This window comes from Dermochelys coriacea, chromosome 4 (genome assembly GCF_009764565.3).
Source record: "Dermochelys coriacea isolate rDerCor1 chromosome 4, rDerCor1.pri.v4, whole genome shotgun sequence".
Classification (NCBI taxonomy): Eukaryota; Metazoa; Chordata; order Testudines; family Dermochelyidae; genus Dermochelys; species Dermochelys coriacea.
Window position 1 is genome coordinate 65,224,818 of NC_050071.1, and position 20,292 is coordinate 65,245,109.

The 20,292-nt window shown below is 49.3% G+C and overlaps 1 protein-coding gene across 12 annotated transcripts in view; it reads left to right on the top strand.

Annotated features, from left to right (window-relative positions):
* Positions 1-5,423: 5,423 nt before the first annotated feature.
* Positions 5,424-20,292, top strand: part of RAPGEF2 (Rap guanine nucleotide exchange factor 2) — a 310,360-nt gene continuing 295,491 nt past the window's right edge. For 5 of the 12 annotated variants that reach the window (XM_038399045.2, XM_038399053.2, XM_038399048.2 and 2 more), the window contains exon 1: positions 5,424-5,887. In XM_038399045.2, coding sequence (XP_038254973.1) covers positions 5,819-5,887 — 69 coding nt within the window. In that variant the 5' untranslated portion in view covers positions 5,424-5,818. The remainder of the gene's footprint in view (positions 5,888-20,292) is intronic. The other 7 variants (XM_043513255.1, XM_038399051.2, XM_043513254.1 and 4 more) reach the window with 6 other exon arrangements.

Below are 20,292 nucleotides of genomic sequence, written 5' to 3' on the forward strand. Positions count from 1 at the left end.
CAGTACAAGCCATTGAAAGTGTAAATGTCTTTCAAAATATTAAATGAAGTTTAGCAATAAATTAAAGTTTGTTTTAATACCATTAGAATTATTCAGTTTCTTCCCCTGAAGTTTTAATAACTGTCTGACCTTGGCCCTTACAATTTCTGATCTTAAAAGAAATGAAAATATGCAGAAAGGAACAAACTTTACATTGCTAAGACATCTACAAGTCATAAAAAATAGCGCATAATTATAACTGTTCAAAAAAGAGGGAATTGTCTGCATTCTGAGGTGGACTTTACTGACATTGTTAAACATTTCAGTGTTGTATCTATTATATACAGTAATAAGGTGAATCAAAATGTATATAAAGCTGTAGTAAAAACTAGAGTACAGTACTTAATTTAGTAAATAAAAGTACACCCAGGGTAATTCATGAGATGCCTTTTTGTATCCTGTCTTCAAATATATAGACATGTTGTACATCTTTGAAAATAAACTTATTTTGTAGCTTACGTAGCTGTTTACACAATTTGTATGCAATTACTTGTGTGTTTAATTGCATACAAAATACATGTAAATGAGGTTCTACAATGACAACCTATTCTTAAAATTGTGTCTGAGTTCCATGCTGGACTGGCTTAAAAAAAAAAGGCAAACTATTTGCAGTTTTAAGTATTTTGTACCTATTTTTCCACTGAGCATTGTTAAGTCATGTGAATCTTAAATACTACCTAGCTAATAGCATCCACTGCTTTAAATACCTGCCTTTAAGCTTTATGACAAGTGACAAACCTTAAGGGGAAGGGAACGAATTCTATGCCAGCATGTGTGGAAAAGATAACATCCATTTGCATTAGGCCCCATTTATTTTTATCTAGTCAATCCAAATCAAGAATTGGCAGACTGTCTTCTTTTCTCTTGACCTGCCTGGACCCATGATCCAGTTGACTCCTCTGAAGAAGTGCAGCCTTATGTCTCTCATTGTATCCCTGTTCATCTTGTGTAGTCAAAATGTAGAACCATAAAATTTCTGTGATTCTTCAATAGAAAAATTAGCTGTAGAATTAACAACCTGTCACAGAATCTTCTGTGGACTGTGGAAATGAGGGTGGGAACTTTACTGGATTCTACATAAAATGGAGCTGGTGTTTTATAGCAGATTGTTATATTCTAATTCCAGCATCCATTTAGTCTGATACCTAAATTATGAATTATATTGGATGTCAACCAATCAGGAACTGTCCTTTCAGCATTCAGACTGATTGAAATAGAAACCTATGAGCATTTGGGGAGGAAATTGAGAAGGGAATGATTTTTAAAAGGACTTTTACTCTCCAGTGAGAGCAGCAAGGGCCCGACTTGCAGATAAGTTTGTATTAGGTTAGTAGGAACTGCTGGCAAGTAGTGAAAACAGGAAGTACAAGAATGTATAAGGCTGTAAAAAAGAAAACGGTTTGAGACTATAGATTTTATTCTACTAATAATTTTTCTGGAGTAACAGCAGCTAATCATCAAGAAGTATCAACTTGTAATAAACGTCCATATGTTTTCTTTTACATGGCTATTGATTTTATTACAATTATTCTTTTACAGCTGGGCTATTGTTAGCTGTTGTGATCTCTGAGGAGAACTGTTTTGCGGACTAGCAGCAAGAGAAATGCTCAAAGTGAGCCTGACTTAGGCCTCTCTGATCCTGAGATGGATGAAAACATTTTGAAGCATCTGCATTAAATTCTAAATATGTCACTTGTAGACATTGAGTAGGTTATCACATTTTAATTAGATACATTTATTATTGTGTACTCAGAAAAGTAGTGAAATATATTTAGATATGCTTCTCCAGTAGTCCCAGCAATTCCCATGTCTAATTGTATATTTGTGGGATGATGGAAGTTTGCTATACACCTATAAAATGTTTGCTATACAGTTTAAATAACGAGTGTTGAAAAAAATTGTCTCATTGAAACCCAATACCATTATGACTCTCAAATACTATGGCAATAGACACTATAAAACAGATTAATCACCAAAGTAAAATATTTAGAGACTCTGTTAAAGCTATTTATTTTAAGCTTACTAATGACAGTTGTATGTTAAAATAGAGTGGGTAGCTTTGTTTTGATTTGCATATCATTCTACCTGTATGTCAAACTAGCTATTCTGCTTGTAACATACAAGAATCAGTGCACTCTCAAACGCTTCAAGAACAGAGCCAGTGAGTGTTTCATATGCTTTTGTGGCACTTCCACTATGTGTAAACTTCACAAAGAGAATTTCAGCACTCTGGCTTGATGGTAGGTTGCTCAGAAGAGAAACTGGCACTTTCACATAGTTGCAGCCTACCTCATTAATTTGAAGGAACAATATATTTTTTCTGTTGGGGGCGGGGTCTGAGGCATATTTAAAACTAATATTTTTAGGGAGTAGGAAATTATATTTTCGTCTTGTCAGTTTAAACAATGTCCTGTCTTTTTAAGGACTAACTCCACGTGCACTGAAAATCAAGGAGAAGCTGAGATTTGGAGCTACCTCCAGTTGCTCCAACGCTCTAAACAGAATCCTTTACACTGGCCACGAAAGCATTTCATTAAACTGGGAGCATATGGAATCAGGCCCAAGACCCTAATTTGTTTACTTTTACAGCTCCTTCTATTGGTAAAGACCTGTCAGTTTCTACATACTAGGTTTAAATAAAAGGAGTACTTGTGGCACCTTAGAGACTAACAAATTTATTTGAGCATAAGCTCCCTCTGAATCCACAGACTTCTTAAGCAGTCAGTTCTACCTAAACTAGCCTGTAAATTACAAGAACGGTGTTAGTTCACTTTAGGCCCCAAATTTAGGTTTTGTAAAAAAAAATAAGCTTTTAAATAAATTTTCATATGCTTAATTTTCAAAAAATTAGAAATAAACATTATAAACGCTATAGTGTTTGCAACTTAAAAGGTTCAAACTTGTGCTAGTGTTTGAAAATCTGCAACTTTTAAATATTTATAACAACAGTGTTTACATCACATAACACAGTAGTGAAGAATACAAATTGTATTTGGAAAGCAAATCCATTGAATGGTTCTACATTGCTGAAATTACGATGCGTAATTAACAAGTATTATTTGTTAAGCATCTGTGGTATGCTCAATGTTATGGTAAACACAAATAACATCAGTCCTTGCTGTAAGGACCTCATAGTTTAAAAGTCAGGCTCCTATAAGACAAAATTCATTAGGGGACCCAAAGAAAATTAAAACATTACACTGTTTTTTCTTTCTCTGTTCTTGTCTTACATAATGGTGATGTAAAGAGGACATTTGGCTGATGCTGATTAGCATAGAGACGATTGACTAGAGTGGCCTTGCCAAAGCAATTTCAACCAAATTTTAAAAAGTATTTAGGCATCAAACTCCCATTGAAATCAATAGGAGTCAGGTGCTTAAAAGTCCTCTGTGAGCCTAAGTTTCTGCTGGTCAGCATTCACAAAGCTGCCTGAAGTCCTGATGCCACCATCCCCAGCTACCAAGCAGCTCAGTGTTCTAGCTCAAGCTGAAACTCTGGAGGGCCAGAAGCAAGATTCTCAAACTGGGCAGGGGAATGCCTATCTTGTTAACAGGGAAAAATCCATGCCTAAAACTGGTCAGACCCTAAAGCAAGCAGCCTGGATACAGGCCACAAATGTAGCACACCACCAACCCAAACAGCCGCCAATAGCTCAGGGAAGTGTAGTGCAAGCGTAAGAGAGATCTCAACCATGAGCACAAGACAGATTCGGCTACTAGAGCATAAGCTACTTAAGTGGCAGACCTGGTTTAGGAGCAGGTTTATAGATGAAGATTCCAAGCAGAGGGAGGTGCCTACCTCTGGCCTGTCAGCCAGGTGCACCAGGCCAGCTGCTTAAACACCTAAATCCCTCTCCCTGGCATTTCACTCCTGGCTAGTTTATACAACTAGTGCTAGCTTCTGAAGATCCCTTCCTTGTGACCAACTCTTCCCACACATTGTATGGGGAGCCTAGGCTGCTAGTCTGGGGCTGAGGATTCCACTTGGTGTCAGGTGAAGTAACACCTAAATACCACTGAGGATGTTGGCTGGGGGAATTGGGAAAAACCATGCGGATTTGGTTTAGATTATATTGGGCCCCTGCTGAAGATATCTGTCCATTTTTTAGCAAAGTTTGCAATTTGGGGGTCTTATTAGAGTCCTAGCTGCTTTTAGATGATGACAGCAGCAGCATGTACCTCCGGCTCCTATTAGAAAGTCCAACCGTTCCTCTGTGACTGGCCTTCTATATAATCCATGGAGCTAATAGCTCTGTGGTATACTGGAAGGGTTCCTGCACTGGTGTGTGAAGAGTCACAGATTGAAATCTCTGGCAGTTCTCTTGAATAAGTAATCAACATTCTTTGGCCTTTAAGCTTTTAATCATTAGGACACTTTACTGAGAAATGTGGTGCATTCTCTATCAGTTGAAGTCTTTAAATCATGATTTTCTAAACAATATGCTATCATCAGAAATTATGGCTTGATGCAGATATTTCTGAATGAAATTCTAAATCCTGTTAAATGTAAAACAAACTAGATGATCATAATGGTCCCTCCCAGCCTTGACAATCTATAGTTTTGCCATGGCTAAAATGGATTATTGCAATGTCCTCCACATTTGGCCACAACTTAAATCCATGGCAATGTGCTTCTATAGCTGGTTATGCCACATTACAGTCTCCTGAAGAGGTATCTGCACCTTTCACCTGTTGGTTTACCAAGTTAGGTGGTGATTTTGCTGGATAAACCCTACTGGCCTTAGGCCTGCCTTTGCCAGAGATGGCCTCTCGCTCCATGGGGACCCTCACTGGGAGACTGGGGGCTCCTAGCAGGGGCACTAGGCTTTGCAGCCTGCTTCGCATCTCGTCGCCCGGAGTGGCCGCACGCACGCACGGCTCCCTCCTGGTGCGTGTGGCCTGTGGGAGGGAGGTGGTGTCCAGGTGTGACGGGTCAGGGCTCGGCGGAGAGCCGTGCCCAAGAGCGAGGGGGCTGAGCTGGGTGGGCCCAGCACGGGAGCTGGGGGTAGTCAGGTGCAGGGGGGCTGGACAGCTGTACGGTGAGCCGGGCCCCGAGACCCCCTAACAATAGCAGGCGGCGCCCGGCAGGGAGGTGTGGGCCGAGCGCTGAGCCCAGCCGGGCCGGGGGGCGGGAGCTGGGCGCGGCCCCTCCCCGAGCGCTGCTGCTGCTGCTGCTGCCGCCGCTGGCCGCTCCCCGCCGGTGTGGCTCGCTCCTCACCATGGTTGCAGCAGCACAAAGCCGCCAGCGCAGGAGGCCGCTCCCCCCCTGAGAGCCCGGCCCCGCCCGCGCCGAGCCGAGCCGAGCCGAGCCGAGCCAGCCACCTCCCCGCGCCCAGCCGGGAGCGCAGCCCCGCAGCCCCCGGCAGCCCGGATGGGAGGCGCCGGCGGGGATGCAGCAGCCGCGGAGCGGGACGGCGGAGCCCAGTAGAGCAGGAGTCGGGAGCCGCCGCCAGGCGCCAGGACAGTGGGAGCCCCCGGGCCGCTCTCCCCGCTGCCGGCCGGGCTTGGCCGGGCGGCGGCGCTGCTGAGTCCCGGCGTTTCACCCCCAGCGGCCGCGAGCCGGGCCGGAGCAGTGAGAGGCCGCGCCCGCCGCGCAGCGACAGGAGCCGGGACCCCGCCGGGACCGAGCCCGGCTTCTCACCGCCGCGCGCCTTAAGGGGCCGGGGCTGGCGCAGCTTCCGAGCCCGCTCCGCACCCAGCAGGAGCCGCGGCCGGAGCCCAGGCAGGAGGCGGCGGGGCCGGGGCCGGGGCGCTGCAGTCCGGGGCAGAGAAGGGGCGAGATGGCGTCGTACGTGGATAACAGCTTCCGCCAGGCGGTGATGAAGAACCCGGCGGAGAGGAGCCCCCAGGTACCCCCGGGCTGCTCCCACCCCCTTGTTCCTCCCTCCCAGCGGCCCGGAGAGGAGCCCCCGGTACCCCCCGTCCGCCCCTGCTCGCGCTCTCTCTCTCTTTCTCCCGCATACTGACCCGGAGGGGAGCCCCCAGGTATTTACTCACCGCTGCCCCGGAGAAGAGCCCCCCTCCATCCTTTGTTTATTCTCTCCCCTTTCAAGAGGAGCCGAATCTCCGGTACTACCCCCATTCCCCCCCCATAGGCGCCCCAAGGTACAACAGGTACGACCTGATCTGTGCCCCCTGGGTACTGCACACAGGGCAACAGGTACCTATTTCCCTATACGGGCTTCCAGGTACCAGGGTGCGGTTTTCCTTACTCACCCTCCGCTCACCCCGACCAGAGCCCCCAGATAACGAATCCTCCGTTCGCCAGCATTTCCCATAGCTACTTCTTGTTTGTGTCTCACCCACCGCACACACCTCTCGTCTGTTTCTAGTACTCCTTTCTCTGCACATACACACACTAGCTAATCTGTTTTCAGACATCTCTAATCCCCTTTCCCACTCACAGGATGGAGGAACAGCGCTAGTTTTAGGATTTCTCTCCTCCCCCCCCCCCCCCCCGCCGCCAGTAGGGTTGTTACTTTTTGGGGGCTCACATCCACTTAATCTGTCCTTCCATTCCCACCACCTCTATCTTTGCCTAAAATTGGGCAGAGAACCCATCTGTGTGGTCAGACAGCAGCAGAGGAGAAGGGAGAGGGCACCTCTTTGGCTGTGAGTTTCATAAATCCTGAAAGCTGACTCTGTGGGAAACTCTCAGATTTAGTAACTGCTGCTATGTTTTCCTCTTTTCCGTTTGAAAAGTGTTTGTTTTAAAAGAAAACATTATTGTGTTAACAGAAATTTTGAATACCATAGTGTGCATAGGAGTGCATGATACAACATATTTACTGTTATACAAACTTTACTCAGCCAAAATATTGATGTATAGGATTGCTAGCTCATGGAAAGAGAAGAAAATGTTCTGAATACATTTTTTTTTCATATTGCGCAACTGAGCGGCCTTTTATATTGTTGGCCATTGATTAACTGAGGTTATATATCTGTTCCCAATACAACATAAGCACAGTAGTTGAATGCTGGGAATTGAATTAACTTTGTACATCTATAGCTCATTACAGCATTACTGGCCCATACATGTATAAGAGAGGTGAGTGTGGTATTTTTGGCAAATCTCTGCCTCCCAAAAATAGGGTGAAATTCTTGCACAGTAGTATGGGAGAAAGATGTTTGAAATACTTGAATCAGGCTTTACACGCGGGTGTGTGTGTGTGTGTGTTTGGGATAAACAAAAATTGATGCAGTCATTTGCTCCTGCAGGATTGAAAGCACACAGAGCTTTATAAACATTAGAGATAGAAGGGGAAGAAAATGTGCAAAAATGTTTTGACTGTTAGTTGGATTTTTTTCAATCACGTTAAGGTGAGTGAGTTCTTCCTGCTTTGGAGTGGTGACTGGATGCTTTTGCTGCCAACCATCTAAATACAAATAAGCTTTATTCTGATCCCTATGTCAAGCTGTAGTTCAGTAGCTAATGATTCAAGGAGTTACTTTGCTCATTAGTTGCAGTGCCATCTGTCCTGTTTTCTAAAGATTTGTCCTGTTTCTCTAAGAACTCAGTGTATACTGATCTTAGTGAGGGGCTTTATTTTTAATTACCATGGTTACTTATGATTTTGCCACATTTTGTGCATATGTATGTATATCACGGTTAGAAAAGATGGTCCTGATTTTATGAAAAACATAATTTTCTCTATTTCATTCTAGAGCAAATAACTTTTATTATGGTGAAACTAAAGTTATGTTCCTGTGTCCTTGCTTGACCTTTCCAAATGTCTGTTACAATACTTGTCTTAAATGTTGGCACCAGTATGAAAGCCTCTAGGTATCAGAGTAGCACAGTTACTGAAAAGTTAGATTTGGAGACAGAGTGCTGTTTCAGAAGGATACTATTTGTTAACGTAGCAAGATCCCTTGTTCTGGGAGAAGCTTAAATTCCAGTAATGGGAGTCAGACAGAGATGTCAGAGATCTTGGGAGAAGATTATAAAAAGACTGTCAGTTGGTCAGCCCCAGGGATATTGGCAGTTGCTCAGAAATCAGTCAGGTAGTGGGCCTTCAAACCAGCCTGTGAGAGACAAAACTTCCACTGTGACAGTTGTATATCTGTGCCAAATAAAGTGAACTGTTAAACTTTCCTGTGTCCCTGCCAATCTGTTTTATAAAAAAAAAAAAAAAAAAAAAAAGAGAGAGGGAGAGAGAAAGAAATGACGCAGTGAAGACACTAGCATGAATGCAGGGGGTAGAGCCAGTGTGAAGAACACTGTGTAGAAAGCTAAATCCAGAACACCAGGATTATGTTAGCACTGCAAAACTTCACGTGTCAGTACACCAAAAGCCTACTGTAGCAGTCTACACAGAAAGAAACCCTAAATCCATTAGGCTCTGACTGGCCAAAATAGTCAACAAATAAAACCAGATCTATGGGAAACATGCTGTGTTGGCAGTGCTGGAAGTCTTTGAGGCTGGTGATCAAATGTGCTGCTCATTGCTTCTGGGGAGAAGGCTCAAAAGAGGAAAATTCCTTTATACTTTTTAGAATGTTTAATGTATTTTTTTTTTTTGAGATTTAGATGTTTAAACTCATTTTCTTTAACAGTAGTTGTGAGTCAGACTTGTATTTTGAAAATATACACCTTCATTTTCATCTGTGTTTTTTCTGAATTGAGTGTATTGAGGTTTTTTAATTTTTTTTTTTTCCTTTCTGAGAAGGATTTACTTCAGTTTAATCTTAGGGCAGACTATGTGGCAGTGAGTAAGCTTCTTTCTTGAATTCTGTACTTTGCAGTTAACAAGCAAAACTTTAAAAAGCAGTATTTTTACCAAGCCATAAAGGCCTTGGTCTTCCACTTTTTGTCTTCCCTAAATAACCCAGATTTTTCCAGAAACATAGTCATTTCATCTTGTTTTGAGGAATCTTCAGATATCCTTAAGTGGTATGTTTCTGACTGTTATGGAAAAAGGGTTGGGAGGAGAATGTATACTCTTTTATATTGACAGAAATGTGCATGTAAGGGAATGTGCATAGTCAAGGAAGCATCTATTGGTCATGTTTCTTTGTTCCCTTCACTGTGTATTGAATATACTTATGTTTTAACAAGCACTTTCTCTATATGTGACCAGCTTTTCCTCCTTATTCTCTGACATCTGTAATTCTGCATTTGACATTAGCGTTTTGCCCTCAATTATGATGACGTAAATTTACTGTAATGACTTCATTGTGAGTTGAAATGAGAACAGAAGACTGACTGCAGGATAGCAAGCCCTTGTTCAAACACACATCTTTGAGAACTATTAAATGTGATTAAATTATGAAGGGGAGAGAGTCAGTGAAATCTTAGAACTTTTTCCCAGTGCAGAAGTCCTTTTCTAATTTGGACAGATTTTAAAAGGTCCTCTCAGAGCATTGCATCAGAGGTTATTGCAGAAAAATCTTTGACTTAATATTGTGCAGGAGTGTCCTTGTTTACACAGTGGGTGTTCAAAGCCTATCTAAACTATTCTAGTCAATTGAGTGTTGTATCTTAGTTCACAAAGAATTTTAGGGCATGGCTACGCTTGCAGATGTAGAGCACTTTGAGTTAAACCTGCCTTCAGAGAGCGCAGTAGGGAAAGCGCTGCAGTCTGTCCACACTGACAGCTGCAAGCGCACTGGCGTGGCCACATTTGCAGCACTTGCAGCAGCATTGGGAGCAATGCATTATGGGCAGCTATCGCACAGAGAACCTCTTCCTATTATGGTGCTGTGGCTTGTGGGAAGGGGGAGGAGGAGCGGGGCATTCTGGGTCCTTTCCCAATGCCCTGTGATGCATTGGTTAGCATCCCAGCAATCCATGTGCTTCTGTCCACATTTGGCGCCATTTTTCAATGCTTTTTATACTGCGCAATCTGTCTTCCCTTTCAGTCTGCGGGAATGGAGCCTGAACTGCTGAGGAGTATGCTGACGAGTCTTGCCAGCACGTCACATTTGGTAGTTGAGTTATTCCTTATGATACAAAGTGACAGTGAGGGCTCAGACAATATCGACTTGAGTAATGCATATGACACAAGTTTGCTTGTGGCATTCATGGACATGCTCACCACCATGGAACGCCGCTTCTGGGCTCGGGAAACAAGCACTGAATGATGGGATCACATCGTCATGCAAGTCTGGGATGACGAGCAGTGGCTGCAGAACGTTCGGATGAGAGAAGCCACTTTTATGGGATTGGGGAGGAGCTTGCCCCCACCCTGTGGCGCAAGGACACGAGATTGAGAGCTGCCCTGATGGTGGAGAAGTGAGTGGCTATTGCAATCTGGAAGCTGGAAACTCCAGACAGCTACCGATTGGTCGCTAACCGGTTTGGAGTGGGAAAGTTGTCCGTTGGAATCGTGTTGATGCAAGTTTGCAGGGCCATTAATCACATCCTGCTCAGAAGAACCGTGACTCTGGATAACATGCATGATATTGTGGATGGCTTTTCACAAATGGGTTTCTCTAACTGCGGAGGGATGATAGATGGCACACACATTTCAATTCTGGCACCAGCCCACCTAGCCACAGAGTACGTTAATCGGAAGGGGTATTTCTCTGTGGCTCTCCAGGCACTTGTGGATCACTGTGGGCATTTCTTTGACATTAATGCAGGCTGGCTCAGAAAGGTGCATGATGCACGCATCTTTCGGACCACTGGCCTGTTCAGGAAGCTGCAAGACAGGACTCTTTTCCCAGACCAGAAGATCACCATAGGGGAAGTCGAAATGGCCATTGTGATCCTTGGAGACCCTGCTTATCCTTTAATGCCGGGGCACAGTTCAACAACAAGCTGAGCCGGTGCAGAATGACTGTGGAGTGTGCTTTTGGCTGTTTAAAGAGCTGCTGGCGCTCTCTGTATGGGAAGCTGGACCTGGCTGATGACAGCATCCTAGCGGTTATATCCACATGCTGTATCCTCCATAACATTTGTGAAGGGAAGGGTGAATGATTCACTTAGCCATGGAACTCGGCGGTTCAACACCTGGAGGCTGAATTTGAACAGCCAGAGAGCAGGGCTATTAGAGGGGCCTAGCATGCGGCTGCAAGGATTAGGGATGCCTCGAGGGAGCAATTTGAGGCTGAAAGCCACAAGTAATGTCTGGTGCCCTGCACAGGAGTGAAGTGCAGTGGTTCCAATGTTAGTAGGAATCTGTGTTTGCTACGCTGACTTGCAGTGCCTGTTTCTTTCCTGGGCTAAGGTATCTTTTACTTTATGCAATAATAAAGAGTGTTTTCAAAGCCACAAAATCCATCTATTGCAAAGAAAATCCATTTATTGAAAAGAAACACAACTGCTTTGAAAACAGAAAGGGCAAGGGTGGGGAAAGGTACAATCGCAGATTTGCGTATGTCCTGGCATCATACTCAGCCTTCTTGTCTGGAGTGCTGTGCAATGAGTGCTGCACTTCAGGATAGCTATACTCCATGGTGATGGGGGTTGAGTGCAGTGGGTAAGGGTCGTAGTTTTCAGGGCTGGGTGGTGAAGCTACAGGTGTTGGAGGCAGCTGGTAGCGGCAAGAACCTGGATGTTGGGGAAAGTGGGTTGAGGTGACATGAGGGCACAAGGGAAAGAGTTTTGGGACAAGGGCTGTGGGGACAGTAGTGCTCTGCCTGCATGGCTTCGAGCATCTGGATAGAGTTCGCTTGGTGCTCCATTATGCTTGTATGCCGATCTGTGCTTTACTGCCGGAGCACCACACTTTTGTGCCGGCGCTCCTCGTTCTGCTGGCGGATCCTCCTTTCACTGTCCTGCCACTCCTGCGCTTTTTGATTTTTCATTACTTGAATGCTGCATTACTTCATGCAACATGTCTTCCTTGCTTTTACGTGGCCTCTTTCTGATTCTTTGGAGTCTTTTGGCCGGTGATAACATAGATGTCTGAGATCTCAAGGTTGCATCTGTAAAGGCAAAATACAACACTTAACAGAGGCAGTATTGTTCACACCAGAGAGAGCAATGATTCTCCCGTACTTAAGGGCAAGCACACACATAATTTCCCATCCCCAAGCGAGTGCACATAATCCACGGGAGCCCCAAAATGGTGAGTAAGCACAGGGTCAAGCGTGACTGATGGATTTTTTCATGGCTGTACTGTCCTCTGGGTTTCTGTGCCTTGGGGAGAGTCCTAGGCAAGGCAAGGCAAGGCAAGCCTAGCCTAGCCTAGGCAAGCCTAGCCTAGCCTAGCCTAGGCAAGACAAGGCAAGGCAAGCCTAGGCAAGGCAAGGCAAGCCTAGCCTAGGCAAGCCTAGGCAAGGCAAGGCTAGCCTAGGCAAGGCTAGCCTAGCCTAGGCAAGGCAAGGCTAGCCTAGGCAAGGCTAGCCTAGGCTAGGCAAGGCTAGCCTAGCCTAGGCAAGGCTAGCCTAGGCAAGGCTAGCCTAGGCAAGGCTAGCCTAGCCTAGCCTAGCCTAGGCAGGCTAGCCTAGCCTAGCCTAGGCCAAGGCTAGCCTAGCCTAGGCAAGGCAAGGCTAGCCTAGCCTAGGCAAGGCAAGGCTAGCCTAGCCTAGGCAAGGCTAGCCTAGCCTAGGCAAGGCAAGGCTAGCTAGCCTAGGCAAGCAAGGCTAGCCTAGGGCAAGGCAAGGCTAGCCTAGCCTAGGCAAGGCAAGGGCTAGCCTAGGCAAGGCAAGGCTAGCCTAGCCTAGGCAAGGCAAGGCTAGCCTAGCCTAGGCAAGGCAAGGCTAGCCTAGCCTAGGCAAGGCAAGGCTAGCCTAGCCTAGGCAAGGCAAGGCTAGCCTAGCCTAGGCAAGGCAAGGCTAGCCTAGCCTAGGCAAGGCAAGGCTAGCCTAGCCTAGGCAGGCAAGGCTAGCCTAGCCTAGGCAAGGCAAGGCTAGCCTAGCCAAGGCAAGGCAAGGCAAGGCTAGCATAGGCAAGGCAAGGCAAGGCTAGCCTAGCAAGGCAAGGCAAGGCTAGCCTAGGCAAGGCAAGGCAACGGCTAGCCTAGGCAAGGCAAGGCAAGGCTAGCCTAGCCAAGGCAAGGCTAGCCTAGCCAAGGCAAGGCTAGCCTAGCCAAGCAAGGCTAGCCTAGCCAAGGCAAGGCTAGCCTAGCCAAGGCAAGGCTAGCCTAGCCAAGGCAAGGCTAGCCTAGCCAAGGCAAGGCTAGCCTAGCCAAGGCAAGGCTAGCCTAGCCAAGGCAAGGCTAGCCTAGCCAAGGCAAGGCTAGCCTAGCCAAGGCAAGGCTAGCCTAGCCAAGGCAAGGCTAGCCTAGCCTAGCCAAGGCAAGGCTAGCCTAGCCTAGCCTAGCCAAGGCAAGGCTAGCCTAGCCTAGCCAAGGCAAGGCTAGCCTAGCCAAGGCAAGGCAAGGCAAGGCTAGCCTAGCCAAGGCAAGGCAAGGCAAGGCTAGCTAGCCTAGCCAAGGCTAGCCTAGGCAAGGCAAGGCTAGCCTAGGCAAGGCAAGGCTAGCCTAGGCAAGGCAAGGCTAGCCTAGGCAAGGCAAGGCTAGCCTAGGCAAGGCAAGGCAAGGCTAGGCAGGCAAGGCAAGGCTAGCCTAGCCTAGGCAAGGCAAGGCAAGGCAAGGCAAGGCTAGCCTAGCCTAGGCAAGGCAAGGCAAGGCAAGGCTAGCCTAGCCTAGGCAAGGCAAGGCAAGGCTAGCCTAGCCTAGCCTAGGCAAGGCAAGGCAAGGCTAGCCTAGCCTAGGCAAGGCAAGGCAAGGCTAGCCTAGCCTAGGCAAGGCAAGGCAAGGCAAGGCTAGCCTAGCTAGGCAAGGCAAGGCAAGGCTAGCCTAGCCTAGGCAAGGCAAGGCAAGGCAAGGCTAGCCTAGGCAAGGCAAGGCAAGGCTAGCCTAGCCTAGGCAAGGCAAGGCAAGGCAAGGCAAGGCAAGGCTAGCCTAGGCAAGGCAAGGCAAGGCTAGCCTAGCCAAGGCAAGGCTAGCCTAGCAAGGCAAGGCAAGGCAAGGCAAGGCTAGCCTAGCCAAGGCAAGGCAAGGCTAGCCTAGCCAAGGCAAGGCAAGGCTAGCCTAGCCAAGGCAAGGCAAGGCTAGCCTAGCCAAGGCAAGGCAAGGCTAGCCTAGCCAAGGCAAGGCAAGGCTAGCCTAGCCAAGGCAAGGCAAGGCAAGGCTAGCCAAGCAAGGCAAGGCAAGGCAAGGCTAGCCTAGGCAAGGCAAGGCAAGGCTAGCCTAGGCAAGGCAAGGCTAGCCTAGGCAAGGCTAGCTAGGCAAGGCAAGGCTAGCCTAGGCAAGGCAAGGCAAGGCAAGGCTAGACCTAGGCAAGGCAAGGCAAGGCAAGGCTAGCCTAGCCAAGGCAAGGCAAGCTAGCCTAGCCAAGGCAAGGCAAGGCTAGCCTAGCCAAGGCAAGGCAAGGCTAGCCTAGCCAAGGCAAGGCAAGGCTAGCCTAGCCAAGGCAAGGCAAGGCTAGCCTAGCCAAGGCAAGGCAAGGCTAGCCTAGCCAAGGCAAGGCAAGGCTAGCCTAGCCAAGGCAAGGCAAGGCTAGCCTAGCCTAGCCAAGCAAGGCTAGCCTAGCCAAGGCAAGGCTAGCCTAGCCAAGGCAAGGCAAGGCTAGCCTAGCCAAGGCAAGGCAAGGCAAGGCAAGGCAAGGCTAGCCTAGCCAAGGCTAGCCTAGCCAAGGCAAGGCAAGGCAAGGCTAGCCTAGCCAAGGCAAGGCAAGGCTAGCCTAGCCAAGGCAAGGCAAGGCAAGCAAGGCAGGCTAGCCTAGCCTAGCCTAGCCAAGGCAAGGCTAGCCAAGGCTAGGCTAGCCTAGGCAAGGCAAGCCTAGCCTAGGCAAGCCTAGCCAAGGCTAGGCAAGGCTAGCCTAGGCAAGGCTAGCCTAGGCAAGGCTAGCCTAGGCAAGGCAAGGCTAGCTAGCCTAGGCAGGCTAGCCTAGCCTAGGCAAGGCTAGCCTAGCCTAGGCAAGGCTAGCCTAGCCTAGGCAAGGCTAGCCTAGCCTAGGCTAGGCTAGCCCTAGGCAAGGCTAGCCTAGGCAAGGCTAGCCTAGGCAAGGCAAGGCTAGCCTAGCCTAGCCTAGGCAAGGCAAGGCTAGCCTAGGCAAGGCTAGCCTAGCCTAGGCAAGGCAAGGCAAGGCAAGGCTAGCCTAGGCAAGGCAAGGCAAGGCAAGGCTAGCCTAGGCAAGGCAAGGCAAGGCAAGGCTAGCCTAGGCAAGGCAAGGCAAGGCAAGGCTAGCCTACGCAAGGCAAGGCTAGCCTAGCTAGCCTAGCCTAGCCTAGGCAAGGCAAGGCTAAGCCTAGCCTAGGCAAGGCAAGGCTAGCCTAGCCTAGGCTAGGCAAGGCAAGGCTAGCCTAGCCTAGCCTAGGCAAGGCTAGCCTAGCCTAGGCAAGGCAAGGCAAGCCTAGCCTAGCCTAGCCTAGGCAAGGCAAGGCTAGCCTAGCTAGGCAAGGCAAGGCTAGCCTAGCCTAGCCTAGCCTAGGCAAGGCAAGGCAAGGCTAGCCTAGCCTAGGCAAGGCAAGGCTAGCCTAGCCTAGGCAAGGCAAGGCTAGCCTAGCCTAGGCAAGGCAAGGCAAGGCTAGCCTAGCCTAGGCAAGGCAAGCCTAGCCTAGCCTAGGCAAGGCAAGCCTAGCCTAGCCTAGGCAAGGCAAGCTAGCCTAGGCAAGCAAGGCTAGCCTAGCCAAGGCAAGGCTAGCCTAGCCTAGGCAGGCAAGGCTAACCTAGGCAAGGCAAGGCTAGCCTAGCCTAGCTAGGCAAGGCAAGGGCTAGCCTAGCCTAGGCAAGGCAAGGCAAGGCTAGCCTAGGCAAGGCAAGGCAAGGCTAGCCTAGGCAAGGCAAGGCAAGGCTAGCCTAGCCTAGCCTAGGGCAAGGCAAGGCAAGGCAAGGCAAGGCTAGCCTAGGCAAGGCAAGGCTAGCCTAGCCTAGCCTAGGCAAGGCAAGGCAAGGCTAGCCTAGCCTAGCCTAGGCAAGGCAAGGCAAGGCTAGCCTAGCCTAGCCTAGGCAAGGCAAGGCAAGGCAAGGCAAGGCTAGCCTAGCCTAGGCCAAGGCAAGGCTAGCCTAGGCAAGGCAAGGCTAGCCTAGGCAAGGCAAGGCTAGCCTAGGCAAGGCAAGGCAAGGCTAGCCTAGCCTAGGCAAGGCTAGCCTAGCCTAGGCAAGGCTAGCCTAGCCTAGGCAAGGCTAGCCTAGCCTAGGCAAGCCTAGCCTAGCCTAGGCAAGGCAAGCCTAGGCAAGGCAAGGCTAGCCTAGCCTAGCCTAGCCTAGCCTAGCCTAGCAAGGCAAGGCAAGCCTAGCCTAGGCAAGGCTAGCCTAGCCTAGCCTAGCCTAGGCAAGGCTAGCCTAGCCTAGGCAAGGCTAGCCTAGCCTAGCCTAGCCTAGCCTAGGCAAGCAAGCCTAGCCTAGGCAAGGCAAGGCAAGCCTAGCCTAGCCTAGCCTAGCCTAGGCAAGGCAAGGCTAGCCTAGCCTAGGCAAGGCAAGGCAAGGCAAGCCTAGCCTAGCCTAGCCTAGGCAAGGCTAGCCTAGCCTAGCCTAGGCAAGGCAAGGCAAGGCTAGCCTAGGCTAGCCTAGGCAAGGCTAGCCTAGCCTAGCCTAGGCAAGGCAAGGCAAGGCTAGCCTAGGCTAGCCTAGGCAAGGCTAGCCTAGCCTAGCCTAGCCTAGGCAAGGCTAGCCTAGCCTAGGCAAGGCTAGCCTAGCCTAGGCAAGGCTAGCCTAGGCAAGGCAAGGCAAGGCTAGCCTAGGCAAGGCAAGGCAAGGCTAGCCTAGCCTAGCCTAGGCAAGGCTAGCCTAGCCTAGCCTAGCCTAGCCTAGCCTAGCCTAGGCAAGGCAAGGCAAGGCAAGGCAAGGCTAGCCTAGGCAAGGCAAGGCAAGGCAAGGCAAGGCTAGCCTAGCCTAGCCTAGGCAAGGCTAGCCTAGGCAAGGCAAGGCTAGCCTAGGCAAGGCAAGGCAAGGCAGGCTAGCCTAGCCTAGCCTAGGCAAGGCTAGCCTAGGCAAGGCAAGGCAAGGCAAGGCAAGGCAAGCCAAGGCAAGGCTAGCCTAGCCTAGCCTAGGCAAGGCAAGGCTAGCCTAGCCTAGCCTAGCCTAGCCTAGCCTAGGCAAGGCAAGGCAAGGCAAGGCTAGCCTAGCCTAGCCTAGGCAAGGCAAGGCAGGCAAGGCTAGCCTAGCCTAGGCAGGCAAGGCAAGGCTAGCCTAGGCAAGGCTAGCCTAGGCTAGGCAAGGCAAGGCAAGGCAAGGCAAGGCTAGCCTAGCCTAGGCAAGGCAAGGCTAGCCTAGCCTAGGCAAGGCAAGGCTAGCCTAGCCTAGGCAAGGCTAGCCTAGCCTAGGCAAGGCAGCTAGCTAGCCTAGGCAAGGCAAGGCTAGCCTAGCCTAGGCAAGGCAGGCTAGCCTAGCTAGCCTAGGCAAGGCTAGCCTAGCCTAGGCAAGGCAAGGCAAGGCTAGCTAGCCTAGCCTAGGCCTAGGCAAGGCAAGGCAAGGCTAGCCTAGCCTAGGCAAGGCAAGGCTAGCCTAGGCAAGGCAAGGCAAGCCTAGCCTAGCCTAGCCTAGCCTAGGCAAGGCTAGCCTAGCCTAGCAAGGCAAGGCAAGGCAAGGCTAGCCTAGGCAAGGCAAGGCAAGGCAAGGCAAGGCTAGCCTAGGCAAGGCAAGGCTAGCCTAGGCAAGGCAAGGCTAGCCTAGGCAAGGCAAGGCTAGCCTAGGCAAGGCAAAGCAAGCCTAGCCTAGCCTAGGCAAGGCAAAGCAAGCCTAGCCTAGCCTAGGCAAGGCAAGGCAAAGCAAGCCTAGCCTAGGCAAGGCAAGGCAAGGCAGGCAAAGCAAGCCTAGCCTAGGCAAGGCAAGGCAAAGCAAGCCTAGCCTAGGCAAGGCAAGGCAAGGCAAGGCTAGCCTAGCCTAGCCTAGGCAAGGCAAAGCAAGCCTAGCCTAGCCTAGGCAAGGCAAGGCAAAGCAAGCCTAGCCTAGGCAAGGCAAGGCAAGGCAAAGCAAGCCTAGCCTAGGCAAGGCAAGGCAAGGCAAAGCAAGCCTAGCCTAGGCAAGGCAAGGCAAGGCAAGGCAAAGCAAGCCTAGCCTAGGCAAGGCAAGGCAAAGCAATCCTAGGCAAGCCTAGCCTAGGCAAGGCAAGCCTAGCCTAGCCTAGGCAAGGCAAGCCTAGCCAAGGCAAGGCAAGGCAAGGCAAGGCTAGCCTAGGCAAGGCAAGCTAGCCTAGCCTAGCCTAGCCTAGCCTAGGCAAGGCAAGGTTGCAGTAGGGGGCTCCTATACTGAACACTGTCCCCACATTTTCCACAGGAGTTCGTCCTGGAAGATATCTTGCTGCTGAGGGTGACCTGGGAAGCAAGGGGAGGGTCTTCTACTGCAATGTGGCTTCCACCCTGGCCCGTATGCAGCTTGCCTGTGTGCTGCAATGGTCCCCCTGCCCCTCACGGCACAGTGGCATGGACAAGTTAGCCTTACTCGGACAAGGACCACAGTGGCTCCCCCGAGAAACCTGCGCAAGCGCATTGCCCAAGTTCTGGATGAGACCTTTGAAGAGATCGCTGAGGCCGATTATCGCGATTTGAGGGAGCACATCAACACCCTATTCCGTATCTAGGCATGCATGCAGCCCTAACCCTCCTCACCCCAAGAGCCCGCACCGAATAACTTTCTTCCCAAAATAAAAGCTGCTTACTGGGAACCTCCTCTGGTGTTTTGTCCTTCCCCAAGCACCGGCTGCTGCGACTGGCTACCTTCCTCCTGGCTTGAGAACAGCTCCTGGCTGCATGCATCTAGGGATTCCGGGGAATCTTCCTGCGCTCAGCACCCTCGCTCCTGCTTTGCTGGTCCTCCTCCTCCTCTTCCTTCTGCCTTGTTGAACTGGGCTCTGAAGTGTCCATGGTGGTACTCAGAGCGGAGGTGGGGTCGCCCCCAAGTATCGCTTCCAGCTCTTTGGAGAAACCGCAGGTCGCAGGGGCAGCACTGGAGCGGCTGTTTGCCTCATGGGCTTTGTGGTAGGCATTCCGCAGCTCCTTCATTTTAACCCTGCATTGTAGTGCGTCCCGTCATGGCCCCTTTCCGTTATGTCCCTTGATATCTGCCCGAAGGTATCGTAATTCCTATGGCTGGAGCGCAGTTGGGACTGGACAGCTTCCTCCCCGCAACACTGATGAGGTCCAGCACCTTGCCATTGCTCAATACTGGGGATGGCCTGGCATGTCGAGGCATGGTCACCTGGAAAGATTTGCTGAGAGCGCTCCACCCCTGGCTGAGCAAATAGGAAGGGGATTTTCAAAATTCCCAGAGAATTTAAAGGGCGGGTCTGATGGTTGGTCACTTGAGGGCAGGGCAGTAGAGTTCAAAGTGATGACTAGGGTGGCTAGAACAGGCATTAGGGGGAACGCTTCTGGAGGCCGATCAGAGCGCACTAACAGACCAGGGCATCCACATTGGCGCTGCAGCACTCCAGCGTGGGCGCACAAAACATTATTCCACTTGCCGAGGTGGAGTACCAGCCGTGTTCCAGCCGCGGAGTCAGAGCGCTCTACGTGCTTTACCAGTGTGGACGGGTAGTGAGCTAGTGCGCCCGGGGCTCCTTTAATGCACTCTAACTCGCAAGTGTAGCCAAGCCTTCAGAAAGTAATAAAACCCCAAATGCATATGGCCAGTTGTTTTACATGTGCATTATTCATTGTGTCTGTTGTATAACAGAACTCTTCTCTTATGTAATTGCTTTATTAAGCTATTCATGTTGTTTTCTTTGAAGGCTTAAATAGAAAGTTTGGTCACCAAATAAGTTAGTTAAACCTGAAAATGTTAATGAATTACAAACGGATCTTTCCCCCAAGCTTTATAGTAACAAAGTAATTTTTTTAACAAAACCCTTTTTTTTTATTTGTGGCTTCAAGCCTTTTGAAAACAATTTCTTAATGGTTTAATAGTTAATAAAAATATTATGCTGTCTGCAGCTTACTGTGAAGAATAAAAGTCCTCTTTAAAAAGAACTTAAAATCTAAACTACTTGCTTTTTACATTACCATTTCTATATGATGCGTGAACTGATGAGTAGAGTGGTCAGATGTATGTAAATTGTTAATTTTTGCATCATTTTACTTAAATCACCTACAGTAAGATTAGAGCTGTGGGAAGAACTTGATACAAATATTTCCTAGACCCATTGACAAGTTGCTAAAGCACTCTTCTGGAATTCGTCAGTCTGGTACATTCAACAAATTCAATACTAGAATAATTAATAGCAGAGGAGTGGCATTAGCAATATGTTTTATGTTGGAAGGATAGGGCTATCTAGTTACCCATAGCTCAATACCAGTGACATCTGTTAATGTCAGAGTACCTCAAGACAGGATGCCTCTGTTTGGGAGATAATTCCATTGCCAAGTATTTGAGAGAAACAATGGTTTAACTATAGGAGGTACCTATGTTTGTTCCAATTAAAT